Here is a 20,810-nt window from a genome sequence, read left to right as displayed (position 1 = left end):
AGAAATAAAATTGATGCACTGGAGAATTAACTCAAGTGGGAAAGTTCCAGTCATGAGTGGATAAACTCAGTAAGAACATAAGGCCTTTAGTTCAAGCCCCAGATCGAGAATGTACATGCACATGTATCATGCACGCGTGCATGCGCACACCATACACACACTCTCACACACACAACAGACATAGAGCTAGTATTGAGACATAATATGGTTATAAACTATTATATACAAAACCTTTGGAAAGGTTCTAGTAGTAGGTCATATTTAGATAATGTTAAAACTATATTCATTTTTTGTGGATATCATTATGCTGTTATTTCATTATGCAAAAAGTTTATTTTATAGGTTTCAGAATAATTAAACTCTTTAAAAAATACTTGCTGTAGTTAACCATGTTTTTGTTTGTTTAACTCGAAGCAGAGAGAATTCTGGAACCTTTCTAAATTCAACAGCTGCATTTATAATACCTGCACAGCTGTATTACTTGGCTTATAATGAGCTTGTAAAGTTTTTCTGTCCATGGAATTGTATTCTAAATGCAGTGCCTTATCTTAGATACAAATTGTGCTAAGCCTAAAATAAGACCTCAGTGAATTAGGCCATTATTTTAGTCCAAATAAAAATGATACTGATACCATTTGAATTGTAAAACATTTCTCTTTACTCTTATTTTAATTTTGCTAAATGAAATACTGTATATGTATCTGGTTATTAAAGGGAAACAAAAACGTTTTGAGGAAAGAACATTCTTCTAAAATTTTTATATGTATAGAACTCACTTTGGTATTGATAAATAATAAGTACTCAATAAATCTTTAGAATGGATAATTGTGAAGAACAAGTTACTTGTAAAGACCTGAAGCTCATTCCAAAATATTGCAAAAAATAGTGTTATTTTCAAGTAATAACAACAATAAAATCCCTAATCAATGTTTTATATAAGCTACTTGTTTCTCTGTCTTTTTGACATGGTCTTCTTGTGGTATTTCTTATAATTTCCAAACACTGTATTCTTTGGGTTTTGAATAATTCTTTCCCTCAGGAAACAGATAACTTAAAGAGAATCGGTTCCAAATATTTAATGAGAAGCAAATAAATAGTATTTAGCAGTTACATCCAGGCAAATTTTGAGCAGGATCAAGATTATCATTTGCCTAGATTATGTTATTTTTTTCAGGCATTAAACCAGTTTTCTGATATATTTTAACATCTCACAAACACCATAATGCAGATATCACATTTAAATGGACTTAAAAATCATTTCCTAAGCCCAGTAGAAAAATTACTACAATCTGGAAATTCTTCTGTTTTTTGGTTTTTGTTTTTGTGTTCAGCTGCAGGAGGATGTGCAAATATCTATGGACTCCAGCATGTAATGTATAAGTATCATAATCCTCCATGTGTGCACATTGAATCAATTTAAATAAAAGCCAAGCTCAAACATCTTTTGAGATGCAAATGAATCCATGAACCTATGATAAAACCTCAAAGTACTGAAAAAAGCTATTTATACCATGAAGTCTATAATGCAAAAAAAATTAAAAATAATCACTACTACAATGCTACTTGTTTGTACTTTGTGTAACATTAAACCTTACTTTAAATTTTTGTCAAGGTGACATACAGAGGGGTTACAGTTACATATGTAAGGTAGTGAGTACATTTCATGGCAAACTAGTTACCTTCTTCCTCACTTTTCTCCCATCTTTCCTCCTCCTCTATCCCCCCACCCAGACTTGTATGGTTAGTTTACAACATGTTGGCTTGTAAGTATTGTTGCATTCGCTCACCCTTTATCCTTTGTTTTATCATTTTGATGTCTCCCTTCCCTTCCCTGATTCAGACAAACATATACACTAAACATTATTAATTAGAAATTCTTGTTATGCTGAGAGTGGAGGAGACAATTTTTAGGGTGAACATCCCTATTCTCTCTGTCTTTATTTGTTGGCAGGTCATGGAACTTGTACTCAAGGCCTGGGTACTCTCCTCGAGCTCCTAGCTCAAGGCTAGCATTCTACAACTTTGAGCCACATCTCCACTTCAGGTTTTCTGGTAGTTAATTAGCGTAAAGAGTCTCACTGACTTTCCTGCCCAAATTGGCTTCAAACCATGATCCTTAGATCTTCGCTTCCTGAGTAGCTAGGTTTACAGCCATGAGCCACTTGTGCCCCTTGGTATCCTATCTTTAAAAGTGCAAACAGAGTGAAATTCAAAAAGAATGAACTTAAGAAAGGAAAAGAATTCCAGCGTGTATATGTACCACATTTTCCTGATCCATTCGTCTCCTGAGGGGTATCTGGGTTGGTTCCAGATTCTAGCTATGACAAATTGTGCTGCAGTGAACATTGTTGTGCTGGTGGCTTTAGTGTGTTCTTGTTTGTGGTCTTTTGGATAGATACCCAAAAGTGGGGCTGCTGGGTCATAGGGGAGCTCTATGTTTAGCCTTCTGAGGAATCTCCATACTGCTTGCCAGAGTGGCTGAACCAGTTTACATTCCCACCAACAATGAAGTAGGGCTCCCTTTTGGCCACATCCCCTCCAACAATTGTTATTGTTAATTTTCTTGATATAGGACATTCTTACTGGGGTGAGATGGAATCTCAATGTTGTTTTGATTTGCATTTCTTTTATGTCCAGTGATGTAGAGCACTTTTTCATATGTCTCTTGGCCATTCTCATTTCCTCATCAGAGAAGTCTCTGTAAGTCTTTAGCCCACTTTTTGAGGGGGCTATTGGTTCTTTGCGGTTTTGTTTTGGATGAATGCAATTTTTTCAGTTCTGCATATATTTTAGATATGAGGCCTCTGTCCGTTGTATGGCTGGTAAAGAAAACTGTTTGGTGTAAATGAACTGAACAACTCATGGGCGGGGGGGGAAAGGGAAAGGGAGAGGGGGGAGGGGGAATGAGGGATGAGGTAACAGTACAAGAAACGTATCCAATGCCTAATGTATGAAACTGTAACCCTTCTATACATCAGTTTGATAATAAGAAAAAAGAAAGGAAAAGAAGAGAACTGAAAAAAGATATAGTAAAAATGTTCTCTTACTTTAGCTAGAAGAGTCTAACTATGAAAAAATTAGTTAATTAAACTAGTTAATAAACTAGTTAATAAAACTAGTTAATTAAACAATGTATATCAGTAATACAGTACATATAAGTGATATTTAAGAGGCACCAAATTAGGATATAAAAAGCTAATAATATTCTTTTTTTGCCAATAAGACAAAGATTAAGAAACAACATACTGTGCAAAACAGGAGAGTTAAGTGAATGGCAATTGTTTGTATTTTATGGGGAAATACATAAAGGTTATTGAGAAAGAAAGTAGTCATAGACAAAGTTTTGAACTGATCGCTGAACTGGTTGCTGACCAAGTGTCTAGGTATAGTTAAGAATATGAATAATAACCTGTTTTGTAAACTAAGGCTTTTTTTCCCATCGGTATTTGCCTATGTTATGTTAAACCATGTCTTGGAACGAAAACTTTTAATGTTTACATATATTCAATTTTAAACTGAAAATATTAGAAAATCTCTGTATTTGATTTCATTTTTATTTTTGAATATATTAGAATAAAAAGTGTTGAGTCTTTTATTCCTTGAAAATAATTTAATTCTATAGTATTCTAAATGTCATAACTTTAAATTATTTTTCTCTGGTGTGGACAAATATATGTATATTGTCACCGAACATGAATCTTCAAGATACATATTATCTTGAACCCAAATGATCTTCTAAATTGTCAAAGAATATTACATGCATCAAGTAATATAAAAGTTTTGCTATGTATTAAAATAAGGTTATCTATATTGCCACTGAGACATGAAATTATTCTTTAGGTATAAAATATTTTACCTAGCAAATATCTTTTCAGGAGATTAAAAAGTAATTAAATGCCTGAAGCCTGTGGCTAATGCCTACAATCCTCGCTCTGTAGAAGGCAGATATTTGTCTTTTTTTTTCTTTTTTTGTTAGTCCTGGGACTTGAACTCAGGGCCTGGGTGCAGCTCCTGAACTTCTTCTGTTCAAGGCTAGCGCTCTACCATTTGAGCCACAGCGCCACCTCCAGTGTTTTATTTTCTTCTTTTAATGTCATTTATTGTAAAGATGATGAACAGGGGGAGGGTAGAATTACATTAGTATGGTAATGGGTGCACTTCTTTTTGAACACTGTTGTCCTCTCCCTCGTTTTCTGTTGCTTTCCCCTCTTTACTCCCCATTGTTCAAGGAAAGTAGGCAAGGAAAGTCCATGAGGCTTGCATTTCCAATTATCTACCTAAAAAGCTAAAAAAAAAAAAGGGCGCTGTACCTCAAGGGATGGAGCACTACTAGCCTTGAGCAAAGGTACTTGGGGATCCCAAGCCCTAAGTTCAAGCCTCAGGACCACATGCACACAATGTACTCTCACATATGCACACACACACACACACACACACACACACACACACACGCACACACACGTTACCTTCTCACTTTGAAGTACTTTTTATTCAAAGATGAACGTTCAACAACATACAGTAATGAAGTTTTCATTTAAGTGTTTGATATGTTTTGGTGAAAGTCCATATGCTTTCAACTGAATAGATTTTATGACATAACCTATGGAATCAACCTATCTTCTCGAACAAAAAGAGAACTACTTGGATCTTGTACCTCGGTGACGTGAGAAAGGAAAGATAAGTGGGACATGAGATATCAGTCATTTTGGGGGTGTCAGGCTGCATTGTCGTCAATGGTCCCTAACAGAATATTAATTGCCTTACAGTTAAAAGTCCTACAGGTGCACAACTGCTGTCCTAACATTAAAAGCAAGCTGTGGATTGCATCCTGGATTCTTCAGAAAACTTTCGATTCTCTTACAAGTAGAAGAACCAGAAGAAACAAATCTCCATATAGAAAAAGAAACGATGTTTAAAGAGACTAGCAACGTTTTCTGAAAAACTACTTCCATGCAATTTAAGGATAGAGCCATAAAAATTGAGAACACAACTATTATTTACTCAAAGGTTCCTAGCTTATCTAGCTGTAACTTGAATAACTCGCACAGAGTCATCATTAACGGTGTAAACCAGTACCAGAATAAAGAGAATTAATTTGATTTGCTAGTTTTCAGTTTGGATCTTACAGGATATTCAAACAGGTTGAAGAATTTTATGAAGGTTTCTGCAATGGTCAGAACACCAGAATAAAATTTCAATGAATAACTCATATTAGTAAATCCCCCTAGATAAAAATATGGAAATATAAAATTACATTTGCTAATAAAATTACATTTACTATAGAATAGAGCATAATTTACTTATAAATATTTTAGGAAACTAAATCATGGTCAGTGCATTGTCAGCAAATACATCTACTAAGTTTCTTATTGGAGTTAGCTCTTATTTTCAAAATAAAAAATGTAGATTTGCAATGCATAGAATCACATACTACTAACACAGCATTCAGTGAAGTTCACTTTAAATTCATTTTGAAACCATCTAGAAGCTAAAAATAAAAGCAGCCGTTGAAAAGGTTTTTCTCATTGTTCAAAATGTTACTTGTCTGAACGTCTGCTTTCTATAATTATTATTTATATCTCAAAAGACTCCTAAGCACAGAGGTTTTCCAAAACTCTGATTAAAATTACAGCAGGCAACTTTACAGCTTTCTAGAGAGAAAAGTATCTAAATTAAAGATAGATTATATTATGAAAGAAAAAAAGGACTCTATTAGTAACAACAAGCAAGCAAAGTTAAACACTATTCTTGCAGTTTTCTTTTATGAAAGGTATGCACCTGAAAGAGAGAAACTGTGTGCTTATAAATTAGCACTAGCATGGACAAGATAAAACTTAAGAAGCCCATCATATACTGACATTATCTGCTGATATACTGCTTGCCTGATTTGTTTTGGATTTGTTTAACAGTACAGTGGATAGATCACAGAAAGCAAGAGATCAGCTGTACAAGTGGAGATACACAGCTTCCCCTCTTACCTTCCACTGAGGAGGAAGCCGATAACCACAGCCAGAAGAATGACTCCCACTGTGACTGACACAGCAATGATTGGAATCTGGCCTTGATCACTGGAGGCTGCAACTGCTGATGGGAGACATAGAAAATTGAGCTATGATTAAAGGGATTCAATGCATTCAGATAAGGGCTTCTTAATGGTTGGAAATCTATTCATGGTTTAAGCGATGCACCCACTTGGCTAAAGCTTCCTCCGCAAAATCTGTTCTCAGAAGTGTGTAATTGAAAAGGCATCTTTAGGTGGAGAAAATATTTACTCTCCAAATAGAAATTTGAAGTCAGCTCTAAGTTGCCGATTATTTTCTTGTCATCATAAAAAATGAATGCATATTGTTTGCATAGCATTTATCCAGGTGCCTAAGGTTTGAAAGATAAAATAGGACAATTTCATTGACTTCAAATACCTTAATCAACATAGGAAGATGTTCATCATACGTGATTGGAAATTTTTTAGAGTATGCTAGTGTTCTCTGAAAAAACAAAATCTCATCAATTCAGAAAAGATTTTTTTTCCCACAGACATAAAGTCTAAATTAATATGACCATATACTCATTGAAGTAATAGATAATCCTCTCTTCTAATATAACTAAGAACCCTAGCAATAAATAGATTACAATCAGTAACTATGTTTCATAAGTTGGATCACTGTTTGAAAATGTTGAAGCATCAATTTCAAACTTTGAGAAGCCTGTGTAAAATTTACAACCCTCTCACAAACCATGGTATGTTTACATAAAATACCTTCTATTTAAAAATGCAATGACTATTATTATAGAAATATGAACACAGTTATATAAATGAGTTAATTTTTCTTTTGTCTTGAAAACTAATTTGAGAAGCATAAAAAAGTAAATTTTACTAAAGTTGTCAAGATTGACTCCGTAAAACAGTTCCCTTCAGGGCATGATGGTTTTGATGGTTTCAGAGTATCACTGGCTCTCCTCTACCATAGCAAATTTTAAGTCATAGAAACTAATCCAACTGAGCATGATACTTTTCTATTTACTAGACTTTTGTCAGCCAAGTTTTGGATTTCAAATTTTCTTTTTGATTCTTGTTGCCCCACCTTTGAATCTTTCTACTCAAAATAAATTAGATTTTTTTCAATCACTTTCTTCCCCTGATTTAACATATCAGTCTTTACTGACCTCCCCTTCAGAGTCAAATATTATAAACAACTCGCTAGAGCAAAACTATTATGTATAGTAGTTCTGAATCTTGTTCTTATTTTCTCTTTTGGGGAGATGGGGTGAAAAAATGTAATTCAAAGGCTTTCAGCCTTCTTTCCCCTATTCACCCAATGCTGAAGTTTCAGTTAAAGGATGTGGTGTGCCCTACAAATGAAATAAAGAAAATCGATTCCAGTATTTGGTTCAATACTATCCAAATGCATTATTATTTTGAATAGGTGGCAACTACTGCTTGAGTGGCTTTTGTTATTTCATTAATTTTCTAAACAATTCCACCCCATAATGAATTTTTCTTACTTTTTCAATATGTTAACCGGATACTCCTGCCTACATTTCAGAAATGCTTTCCTTAATAGGAAAGAAAATGGTTAAGTAGGATTCTGTGAATAACTATAACAGCATAGCCTTCTTTTATTTTCTGTCCACTCCATTTCTGTTAACTCTTTCTCCTCCTAGATCTCACTTCTTCAAAGACCTCCCTCCAAGAAGGAATTTGCTCCCTTGGAGGGAATTGTACATTGAAAGGACCTCTTCTTGAGGAAGAAAACAATTTTTTGTTTGTTTCTGATCCTGGGTCTTGATCTTAAAGTCTTTAAAGCAGTCTATCACACAGCCATACACTTACTCCTTTTACCTTTCAAAAAGTATTTTCAGATTGGTTCTAGCTTTGTATGGTTTGGGACAACCTAGTACCTCCTAAACAACTGAGAAGATTGGCCAATATTAGCACAACCAGCTTGTTGATTGAGATTTGGTGGTTTCGCTTAAGTTGTGGTGTTTTCTTTTTCTTCTTTTTAATCTTTCTGATTTCGGCTTCCTGGGTAGCTTGGATTACAGAGTTGAGACACAACTCCTAACAAGGAATACATTTTTATATATAAATATAATCGTCTTCAATCTGAATTTTGAAATTGGGCCAATGTTTATTTACTAGAATATGGTTCTAAAAAATCATTTGTTCAATTCTTCAAAACAAATATCCCGGGATCATTATGTTTACATTAGAGACAGTAAGTATAAAATATTTAATGTTTCAACTACTAATAGCTGTGAATAATTAGCACATATAGTTTTTCAACTGTATCTCTTGCCTTGTTTAGACCATATGCTTTGAGAAAGAAGGGAGTGCAAAGTAGAACAATTTGAGTCACTATAAATAGGGTAAATTATTTTGATATATATGAAATAATGACATACTATAAATAGTAAAGCAAATCATTAGCCTATAATGCTTTCTGAAACAAATATCTCATCATTCAGAATTAAACAGATTATGTTCTAATTTCTAGGAAGGATAATTTTCTTTGATATTTATATTGATTTGTCAGGTGCCTAGCAAAGTCTAATAAACAACAACAACAAGAACAAGATGCTTATATCTTCTTGTTGAATTTTATCCTGAAAAATTTCATAGTCTTTTGTATTTTGCATATTTACTTGACTAAGAAACTGAAAATTTAAGCATTTCAGACACTCATGTCAGTAGTTTAAATAGGCATCATACATGGGAATGTTCCTTTGCATAGCAAAAAATAAAATAAAATAAAAAATATATATATATTTCATTAGGGGTCATTATTTCAATGACCCCTTATCTGTATAAAACCCAGTTGGGTAATACTAAAGAAGTAATTAAAATACTTATAGATAATTGAGTTAATTACATATATCTTGATTTTCTGAATTTTATGTAAGTTTATTTAAAATAATCTACTGCAAAATTAACAAGGTCATTCAGAAAATAAGCTTGCACTTTCTTTTTGTCCCCAAAAGAACTATGCATTGTATTTTATTCTTTTTGATACCACTATTTCTTTTTCCCTTGGCACCAGGCTTTGAGCTCAGGGCCTATGTTCTCCTTTAGCTTTCTTGCTCAGGAAGGGCACTCTACCACTTGAACCATGCATCTTTTTGACATGTTTCTGGTTAATTGGAGAAGGTTTCTCAGATATATTCCCAGTTGACCTCAAACCTTGCTTTTCCAGGGCTCATCCCCCTGTATAGCAAGAATTGCAGGCCTACAAGCCCCCATGTTTGACCTTGAAATCACTCATTCCCATGTGAGCTTGCTTTCATGGCATACCTATACATGTCTACTTCCCCTTTTGGAAAGTAGTTATTATCTTCTAAACTTCTTTTTCATGTACTAATTAACTATAGAACAGGTTGGTTAGTTATCTAATTATTTCACTGAAGTTCCAGAAAGAAGTTCAGCATCATTTTTTTTTTTTTTTTGCCAGTCCTGGGGCTTGGACTCAGGGCCTGAGCACTGTCCCTGGCTTCTTTTTGCTCAAGGCCAGAACTCTGCCACTTGAGCCACAGCGCCACGTCCATTTTTTTCTATATATGTGGTGCTGAGGAACCGAACCCAGGGCTTCATGTATACGAGGCAAGCACTCTTGCCACTAGGCCATATTCCCAGCCCTCAACACCATCTTATGGGCAAAACGAAGATTCCACAATGGTGTTTCAGAAAGATTTCTAGAATTTTCGCTTCATGTGACTGCCAGAGATTTAAATCTTTTTCTCCTCAAGAGACCAGACTGGTTCTGACAGCACTATTTTCTCTCCCACTTCAATGCTACAGAAATTTCCTAGAAACACTAAAACAGCATAGTTCAATGAAACGAGTAAAACAAAACAAAACAAAAACAACAACAACAAAAATCCCCCAAAACAGTGAATGGCAATAATTCAATAAAGTACGACAGCAGGGGACAGAAAGTCTTTAAAAGCAAGATTTAAACATTTTTTAAGGCTCTCCTGGGGTTGCACCTCCCAGCAGACGAGATGCAATGAGGAGATGGACAGAAGGGTTAACCCATCGCTGGACCTTAATAGCATAACAGATTCTTCCTACCTGAAGGGGTCATGCCTGCTAGAGAGGGAAGATGAGCAAAACCCGCAGAGTGCCCGGAGAGGGTATTGATCCACTGACTCTTTCCTGGTAACAATTACAGAGACATGAGTTGACAGTAATTAAAATGACTTACACACTGGGATGGTTTCAAACTCAAATCTTCGGCTGAAGATACCATAGCCTGCTGCTGTACGTGCTCGAATTTGGAAGACATACACTGAACCTGACTTCAAGCCCTCCGCTGTCATAGTTGGCTCTTTAGATTTGATAATTGTGTAGCTCGTCTCTTGGTCCTTGGATTGCACATGTCATACAATGAGATACAAAAGAAGAAGTCAGCATATGAATTATCAATAGCAGCAAAGCAACAACAACAACGACCTAGATCACCAAGTGAACCAGAAACCAATTCATTCCAGTATTACAAACACACTTGATAAAGAATCCTATTAACGCTACATGTGTGATACATAATATCTTAAAATGGTTTTATATCTCAAGGTTCAGAGCAACACGATTTCTATGTGGTAATCCCTTTTTTCCTTTGGCAAAAATAAATTTTTATAATACAGAGATTCATTATTTTATAGACTATTTGATTTTATATTTGATTATCTTTATTTGCACAAAGGTGCTTCAAAGCAATATATCAGTTTCTGAGCTATTGTCATTATATTTTAGTTCTTGTTTTTTCAAAAATGGTGTATTGGAACATGTTTATGGTACTCTATTCATATAGAATGTCAACAACATCTCACCTACAGCCAGATTTTCTTCAGCATTAAATCATCAGTGAATTATGTTTTTAGTTATATTTATTACTTGGGAGACAAAATTATTACTTTACTGGAGAATTCTAATTTCCTTTTCCCTATCTACACAGGAAGCAGTAAAGAAAAACTGCAAATGAAGGCTATTCTTTATCCTTTAAAAATACTTTTGAAAGGCATGGTCTAAGAAAGTAGTAAGTAAAGTCGGACAAAAAGTTCCTGGGAAAGGAGTCTGAAAATTGAAATGAGGAATAGCCTTTTCTATTTGGATTGCTAACAGAAGACCATACCAGTGATATCGTCCACCTATATTACCCCATATGTTTTTTTTTTTTTTTGAAATTTATTTTTGCCAGTTCTGTGGCATGAACTCTGTCGGGGCCTGAGCACTGTCCCTGGCTCCTTTTTGCTCCTTTTTGCGAGCACTCTACCACTTGAGCCACAGCGCCCCTTCTGACTTTTTCTGTGTATGTGGTGCTGAGGAATCGAACCCAGGGCTTCATGTATGCTAGGCAAGCACTCTACCACTAGGCCACATTCCCAGCCCTTAAAATTATTGTTTTTTAGACAAAAATCTCTCTAAGTTTACCTGGGCTATTTTCAAACTTGTTGGCTCTATCAACTTCCTGACTAATTGAGACTACAGGTCTCTATCACCATGCATAGAAACTTTTTTTCTTTTATGCTCAGTTTCCTTATCAGTAAGGTACATTAGAGACATACGGGAAGAATGAAACAGGCAGTGCAAGAATAAAAATATTTCATAATCTATTTTTACTGTTCATACTTATATTCTAATTCCTCAATTTTTTTTCTATTTCATCATGTCAAAGATGACTTTTAACAACTACCTAAACTACCACAAAAGCTAGACAAAATGTGCAGTCTGCAAACATGCTTCTTTCAAAGTAAATTATATTCTTCCTTTAATATGTTTAAAAATAACAAATTATCATAGAGTTCTCGCAACTTTGGATGGTTTAATTTGTAATTGAAATAAGTTTTCAGACTCATGTAGAGACATAGTTGATTTCTAGTGTCTCACACATAGATTAAAAATGGCCAAATCTGTCAACGTTTTAGGACATTTTATTAGAGTTTTGTAAGAGATTTAAAGTGGGTAATTACAATGTACAAAATTACATCTTCCTTTTTTCCATTTAAAGCACTTACTGATCTACTCTCTACCCTGTCACACCTCAAAGAAATACAGCCTCACCAAAAAGCAGTCACTCCTATGATGCGCACCAAATAAATACTGCAAATAGCTTTTATGATTTATTTTAGTTTCTGACTGCTCTGAGAATTCATGGGCTTATGCGTAAATAAACCTAATCATACTATTTTCTATTTTTCAATATTACTGATAATAAATAACATTACACTTTTGTAATGCATTTGGCTATAGTACAGTTTGGCTGTAATTGTAGCAATACTTTTCAGTAGAAAATGATCCCATATCTTTGTGATGATATAATTTCCAGCTGTTTACCAGAAATTTGACTTACTGAACAAATTTAGTCAAAATTATATTTATATTTGATGTGATCATGAGATTTAAATAAAATATTAATATTTGTAACAAAACTGGTAATTTTTTAAGGAATACCGAGCGTAGAATTCTCACAGTTTCTTTCACTAAATGGATGTGGTCATATGGGTACCTAATTCCACACCTCAGTTTTTCCTTCTCTAAAATAAAGATGAAACACTTTTATTAAAATAAATTAAATTAAATAAATTAAATAAATTAAATAAAATAATAAATTAAAATAAAATAAATTGGAGGAGACACAGTAGAGATAATTACATAGCACCAAGTACAATATTCTGCTACATAACGGATTCTAGGTAAATTTGATTTTAATTAATCCTTAACACAACGGTAAATTCTTCCATGGGAAAGAAATCAAAAATAATTTTTAAAAGCGTAATTACATGGTTAAAATCCTTACTATCAAACCTGTAGAAAACTTTTGGTAAACACATTAGAAACTACTGTTTTTGCTGAAAACTAAGGGAAGGAAATGCCTGTGAAAACCCGAATGCTGCTCTCTGAATTAACATGTGAACTAGTAGTACTCATGGCACAAAAGGAAAATAAAACACTGGGTCTGATTCAATGATTAACATGAGGTCTCACTTGCTCCGTATCTACTGTCTAATTGCACACTGTCTTGCAGCATGCACTGAATGCTACGGTATTAAAAAGAAGGCAGGGAAGCATGTGTCTAAGTGAGAAAATCCCGTGAATATGTATTTCAGAAAAAAAAATCTAAGTATCTTCCAAAATTTATTTCCATCACACTCCATAAATCACTCTCAAATTGTCATTTTCTTCATAACACCAGCCCTGTGCGCACCTCTCCATTACCCACAACCACCTGGCTGCCAAACCCTCAGTTATGGCAGTGGCTTTTGCTGCCTTCCTGCCCCAGCTAAGCAAATGAGCTACATTCCCCAGCTGCTTAGCTAACACTGCCCACATGTAGGGAGGGGAGGCCTCAGCCCAAGCAGCCAGCTGGCACTCAGCCTGCCAAGGGGCAGCGTGCCTCTTCCTCTCCCTTTAATTAAGAGATGGCAATAGGCCCATCCCCACACCAGAGCACAGAAGCCCGATGACCTCTATTAGAGCAGGGCAATCACAGGCAGAAATGCCAGCTGGCAAATGCTTGTGCCCTGGAAAGCTCTGCCACCTGTGTCTGGCCCAAAGCCATCCAATAAAATAGCGGTGTCACTCTGAAGGCTCTAAATGGGCTCTGGAAACCTACCAAGACCCCCACCTCCATGCAGACCATAAAGGCCCATTATCCCCCTTTATTTTTCCTAGAAGTGTTTTAAAAAAAAATCTTTACATGAATTACACTGAGACGCTCTATTGAGTGTATTTCTGGCTTGACAAAAAGTTCCAGGAATTAATATCCTCATTGTAAAAAGAAACACACTGACCAAAACAAGTTCATAACTTTCTGCCTGAGTAATAAGTGCTACAAAATCTTTATTGCTTTTAAAGAATGTTAAGTAGGAAACTTCTTGTTAATTTGTTAAGGAAATGTAATAGCAACCCTTTTTCCCAGCATCAAACCAGTTTTCTTACTTGAGTGATGAAGATAACAGAATTATAGAGGAGCCCCAAGCTAAAGCTACTAAATACAATACCAAATCCTATTGAAAAGAAGACAATTCAAGCAGAAATGATAGGTTTATCATTTTTACATTCACATAAATTAAACAAAGGGGTCTCAGATGATATTTATGTATATCTATATGATGTGCTTTGATCTGATTTGCCCCATCTATGTTAGTTTACAAAAAGAATAATTCCACAATATAAATAAAAATAATTAAGAACTATTAACAGTAAAGGAGTTCTGCCCAGCTTGTTGTGTTACTCCCTGCTAACAGACATAGATAATGAACGAAGAAAGGAAGTTTTCACTTCCTCCCCAATAAGAAGGAAAATCATTCACTTGCCTTACTAGTTAACGGAAGGAAAACAATGAAGGCAAACAGTATTTGTCAAACTTTTAGTCTTCATGATCAGCTGTATTTCGTCTAAGATGTATAAATATATTAAATACACAGCTCTGGCCATTAGTTGTTTATATTCCCACAACACATTTCAACTTATTTTAATATCAGATTTAATCCCAATGAAAATTTGAAAATCTAGGATGTTTACAGAATTTAATAGTTTTCTGTGTGTGCACAGAACTTCATATAAATTACTAATGGTTAACAAACCTTAAATGAGTGTGAACCTTATCTTGGAAAATTATTTTGAGTTCAGCATATGTTTAAATTCTGTATTTCTGTTATTTGTATGTGCTGATATTTAGGAATCTCAGAGGAACAAGAATTAATAAAGAATTATTAAGGCTGCTATTTCCACTGTACTAGCTTCAATTTATCAATATTTTATTACTCTGCAAACTATACTTCAACATGTTTGCATCACAGATTGTTTCTTAGAACAGTTTTTAAAAATAATGCATTCAAAACAAATTTATGTTCCCTAATGATTTGGTAGTTATAGGTTTTGCTATCATTAAGACATACCTTATAAGGTGGTCATTTAAAATAATTACTACTTATTCATGTATTAATAAAATCAATACATGAATATTATAAAATGACAAACTAGAAGTAATATGTACCTAGCACATCCTAAACACACCTCCATTTTATACCTTGCTGTATCCTTACACAGTTAATTGTTGGATCATTTTAAAACAATTAAAAATGATTATTATGAAGAAGTAATTCCATGTATTTATATAAAGTCATATTTATTCATATATAGATAATCTTAGAAATTTGAATAATTTTCATGACAACATATATTTATTCTTTTCTTTAAACAGTTATACAAGGAGTTAAAAAGTATTTATATAAAGCAGTTCATGAATACAATATTTTTTGATCAAGGTCACTCCTTCCCATAGTCTCATCCATGCCTGCTACTTCTTCTATCACTCTTAAATTTGCAGGATATACATTGGATTCTGGAATGCATTCTCCCCCTCTGCTCCTCTTCATCCATCTTTAGTCTTTTGACTTGAACCTACGCCAACCTTTTCAAGTACCTGCTTCTTTTTTTTAAAATTTATTTTATGTATTTATTTATTTATTTTTTCCAGTCCTGGGCCTTGGACTCAGGGCCTGAGCACTGTCCCGGGCTTCTTTTTGCTCAAGGCTAGCACTCTGCCACTTGGGCCACAGTGCCACTTCTGGCTGTTTTCTGTATATATGGTGCTGGGGAACCAAACCCAGGGCTTCATGTATAGGAGGCAAGCTCTTTTGCCAGTAGGCCATATCCCCAGCCCCAAGTACCTGCTTCTTCTTTTTTTTTTTTTTTTTTTTTTGGCCAGTCCTGGGCCTTGGACTCAGGGCCTGAGCACTGTCCCTGGCTTCTTTTTTGCTCAAGGCTAGCACTCTGCCACTTGAGCCACAGCGCCACTTCTGGCCATTTTCTGTATATGTGGTGCTGGGGAATCGAACCCAGGGCCTCATGTATAGGAGGCAGGCACTCTTGCCACTAGGCCATATTCCCCAGCCCCAAGTACCTGCTTCTTGATGTTTTATTTTCCTGATCTTTGATTTTGCCTTTCTAAGGAATTATAGTGTTTGAATTCTTCCTTGAATCTACCTTATTTCAATTAATAAATCTGTATACACTTGCATACCATCCAACATAAACTTACCCATTTATAAGCTAAATTTAACTTCCATATATAAGGGAAAGCAAGCATTCTTTGTATTTCTGGGCTTGACTTACTTTACTTAACACTTGTTTTTTTTACATCATGAAAGAAAACACTTATTTTTCAATGTCCTAGTTTGGACAATTTCTTAGACCTCAGAAAGTGTTTGTAATTTGTCACCCCTTTTTCTCTTTTCTCTAAAAAATAAGTAATCTATGAGTTTGAGAGGAGTTGAGAAAGTGTAGTCTACTTCTTCTCTTTGAGGATCTTCTTGCTTGCGTCAAGCTTGCTTCTTTTCTATTCCTTTTCCCAAAGACTGACTTCTACGGCCCACCTACTCGAGTCTGACCCCATTGGCACGGAGGTTGTGAGAAGTACCTACTACGCAATGTGGCCAGTGCCACGTGAGAGTGAGGGGAAGGGGAAGGCTCAGGGACTCTGGATTTCTGCCAGGCTCCCAGGCAGCTTTCCAAGTGCTCAGCTCACCTTGCGTTTCCACCTGGATGATCTCACAGCCTATAGCTGGCAAGAATGGAGATTCGCAAGAGATGCAGCGGAGGATCACAGCAACAGATCTCAACAATGACTGTGATAAAATCAGTAAGAGCAAACCTAGGATGTCATTCACTCAGCGAAGAGCCTAAAAATTTAGGGACTGTAATAAACACGGTCCAATATGAAAACACTAGGGTGCAAACTGTGTTTTAAAACTGAAATACTAATAAACTGTACTTTCAAATTATATGCCGTGGTGTGTGCGTGTGTGTGTGTGTGAGAGAGAGAGAGAGAGAAAGAGAGAGACAGACAGACAGACAGACACTGAGTAGGTCTTCTTTGTTCCTTTTCCTTAACAGTACTGGTATTGTGCTGAGGTTTTACCCACCAGTACAGCTTTCTTTGCAGCAGACTTTACTTATTGCTGAAGATCAAGAGTTTAATGGTTTTCAACATTTTCAAAATGCCCTATGACTTCATCTTTTCATGCTGTGGGAATCAGTTAAGCTGCTGTTGGACCGTGTGGTGGTATCCCAGAGCACAGACTCCGCGACGGCAGCAGAACAGGGATCCCGAGATCCGTGTACACATCTCACCTTAGTAACTATGACTGCGCGACCCACTGTCATTGATTTACACAGAAAAGTGCGTCATACTCTTCTACAAATTGGATGATTGTCGTTGTTAACATGGATAGAGAAGAAAGAAAGGACAGCTTTTATTCTGTTGGTCTCACCTTTTCAAAATACTTAATTTCATATTCCAGGATGATTCCATTGGGACGATCCGGCTCTTGCCAAGACAAAGTGATGCTGTTTTTTGTAATCTTTCCCTTTTTCACATTGGTGACTGGAGAGGGAGCTGTTAAAAAAAATACACATAAAGATCAGCATAGGGCCTTAAGATCACAGCCTATTTTGTATAGCATGTACAGTGGTTGTTTTATTACATAGTATAATTAAAAAGCCTCAATGATTAAATATTTATTTAGGAAGGAGAACATTTTACTTTGTGTATAGAAAGTTGTTAAAATTATAAAGTGTTTTATAGACATAAGTTTGTTAACCATCTTCAGAATCTCAGTGCTTATTTAAGTAGTATTCACTGCAATACTACAGTCTAGCCAGTGAGGACCATGGTCCCAAAAGATTATGTTGCCTGATGATGAAACAGTCAGTTATCTTAGTCTGGACATGCTGACTGTGCTCAACGTAGTTGCCAAACATCATTTTCTCAGAATACATTCTCGTTAACAGCACAAGAAATATGAGTATTATCTTGATATCAAAGTTTTAAATCATGCCTGCATAATTCATAATAGCTGGGATAATACAAATCCTATGTGTTGGTTAGGTTTTTGCATTGTCTGGTTATGATTCTTTCTCTGTGTGCCCGCGCCCCCCACCTTTCTCTCAATGTCATGCTTTTTGGAAGTTAGTTACTATTTGCATCCCTCTCTTGAGAAATAGCAATTTCTGATGTATTTTGTGGGTGAAATATCTGCTTAATTGATTAAGAATTTACCTCTAGGGGAAATTAATCCATTCTTCCTCAGGTTTACAGATTACTTCATCCTTCATATTAGTATAGACACATGGATTTTTTTATTCATTAGTGTACAAAAGAACTATTTCTACTTATTATTCAAACTGTCAAAATTTTTTGACGTTTCCCTGTCATTGTGAGTCTCCTAGTTTTCTACATCACTTTCTTTCTGGCACGAGATGACTAAATGCTCCAGGCCTCGATATATTTGATAACTCTTCATTTTGCCGAAACCGTCTTTGAGATTTGTTAAGAAACTAAAAGAGTTAGACATTCCACTACTGAAGAACTGGATGCTTGCTTAATATAAAATAGTACATGTTTCTTCTATTGTATTTTGATACATGGTGGGTACAGTGGAACTGTGGCTCAAGTAAAAGAATGCTAGCCTTGAGCAAAAGAAGCTGAGAGACAACACTTAGAACCAGGGCAAAAATTATGGAGAGTAAAATGGCAGAGGTAAGGGAGGATCAAGGAAGTTCAAAGAAAGTGAGAGAGGTCAGACTGGTGAGGCTTAAGAAAGACAGCGAATTATAAGTAGCTATAAGAAATTTGGGAACCTGTTCACTACTGATCAGTAAGGGTTGGGGATCCAACATCTGAGTCAAGAACTAGGACATGATCCATGATTGCCAAGAGTTGAGAACGCTGGTACCCTTGACTGAAAGCTGTAACGTTGGCTGCTCTTGTTAAGTTCTGAAGAGAATTCTCACACCCCAAGTCCAAGAACTTTAACATTTGTAGGGCTAAGGGACCTGGAACCCCACTCTCTTAGAAGATCTCTAACATAAGAAGGAGCCACTACTGCTATTTGTAGTTGTTTAGCATTGCTACAAGATAAGGAACGATTATAAAAATCACCAGGGACCTTGGATTGCCAGCACTAAGAGCTTTTCCTCAATTGTACTCAAGAGTTTAGCTAGAACAACAGGATCCTAGCAAATTGATTGGTAACAAAGGCATAAATATATAATATACAAAAGAAAAAGGTAATATAATATATGATATGTAACATATGCAGTATACATTTTTTATATTTCTTACCTCTAATAATATATAGAACCGCAATTATACATACATGTGTATATTTATTTTACATCCAATGTCTCAGTCTTACTATATTGCCAATTGGTATTTAACCAAGGAAAATAATTACAATGCTTTCTAAATGCACCTGGTACATGTGATCATTACTAAAGAATAGTATATTCCAAAGGTCTCTTTCTCAAATAAAAATGTAATCTGCTCATTCAGACAAAAACCCACAATCACTCAATTTCAAAAGCCTACAATGAGATCTTTTGATATATGATCTCAGTGAAGTTTTGAAGTGACTCACAAAGACCTGGTTTTAAATATTAGCAATTATAGAGAGGTGATATCTTTTAGTAAAAATAAGAGTAGGTTTATTATCTTTTGTATATTTTTGAAAAGTCTAAAAATCATCAAACCTTAAAATTATGGGTGTTAACAATGAATAAAAAATAACCTCAATGCAATGAAATAATATGTGTTGTGATCAGACTTAAGCTATATGCTTGTTTTGAAGTAAAAATCACATGACATTAATTAGGAAGGAAAATATAAATAACAAAAATAGAGAATTATATCACTGGTGTTTATGGTTTCCGTTCTTTTACATGAGTGTGTAAATTACAAAAACAACCCCCAAATTTTATATAGGAGGAGAGGTAGTAATTAGGTTAAAAGGAATCCTCTCATAGGCACTCTGTTCTCTTTTTAATAGGGAAAATTAATCTCTAATATTAATTGGTGTTGTAGAACATCTTGTTAACCATAGAATTAGCCAACAGTAACAAAGTAATAATGCATAAAATCTAATTCAATTCTTACTTACTTTAAGGTGTACACAACCTAAAGCAATCTAATTTGGTATTTTAATAAGCAAAATGAACAGGATAGATAGATGTTTGATAACAGTAGATGAATAGATAGAAGATAGACAGATAGACAGACAGACAGATGGACAGATAAGGCAGATAGATAATAGCCTGTTTTTTTCCTCTGATCTCAATCTTACTTCACTAGATAAGCAATAAAAATCATATAATTCACAAGAGATTGTAAGTTAACATTTGTCTACTGATTGTTTATATCTCTACATTAGATTTCTATTACATTATCAAATTTTAGGGCATCATAATTTTTTTAATCCCAAATATATTCTCTGTGAGGCTATCTCCCTAGTTTTCTTTAAAACTTGAGGTGGTGTCAGAAGAAACAAAACATCATGGCTACAGAAGAACCAGGAAGCTTTGTGTAGTGTTTTTCATCTCTGCTCACAAACATCCTAATCCCAGTACTTTTAAATGGTGCTATTCCTAGCAGCAACGTTCTAGCACAAAATATAAAAGAAAATATAAAAGTTATGATTAAAGCTGATTAACCTTGTAACGTCCAGGGAGAGCCAACTCACAGCATTTTGTTCCAAATTGGTAACCTTATCGGATGTTTAATTCTTCATTTCTTCCCATGGAAATGAGTTTAGAAAATCATACCACACGTTCTCTAAGTTGAAGGAAACTTTGGCTGATGCTGATATCACACGCGGAGCCATTTTCTACTTAGATCACAGAGAACGATTTAAATCCGACAAAGCCTAACACCATAGATATGTCATCAAAAGATCAAATGGAACACAGTCAGTAATCCTATTACACTAAAACCATAGTTTGTACTACTATCAGAAATTAAGAAAGAGCATGCATG

At 35.0% G+C, this 20,810-nt stretch overlaps 1 protein-coding gene across 17 annotated transcripts in view; it reads right to left on the bottom strand.

Annotated features, from left to right (window-relative positions):
* The window catches only part of Epha5 (EPH receptor A5), a 263,125-nt gene that overhangs the window by 64,763 nt on the left and 177,552 nt on the right, over positions 1 to 20,810 (bottom strand). For 12 of the 17 annotated variants that reach the window (XM_048364408.1, XM_048364409.1, XM_048364411.1 and 9 more), the window contains 3 exons: positions 17,272 to 17,396; positions 10,200 to 10,359; positions 5,979 to 6,084 (listed from right to left, as the gene is read on the bottom strand). In XM_048364408.1, the coding sequence (XP_048220365.1) occupies positions 5,979 to 6,084; positions 10,200 to 10,359; positions 17,272 to 17,396 (391 nt within the window). The remainder of the gene's footprint in view (positions 1 to 5,978; positions 6,085 to 10,199; positions 10,360 to 17,271; positions 17,397 to 20,810) is intronic. The other 5 variants (XM_048364410.1, XM_048364395.1, XM_048364397.1 and 2 more) reach the window with 1 other exon arrangement.

This window comes from Perognathus longimembris, chromosome 16 (assembly GCF_023159225.1).
Source record: "Perognathus longimembris pacificus isolate PPM17 chromosome 16, ASM2315922v1, whole genome shotgun sequence".
NCBI classification, from domain to species: Eukaryota; Metazoa; Chordata; class Mammalia; order Rodentia; family Heteromyidae; genus Perognathus; species Perognathus longimembris.
This window is presented reverse-complemented; position numbering and strand designations above follow the sequence as displayed.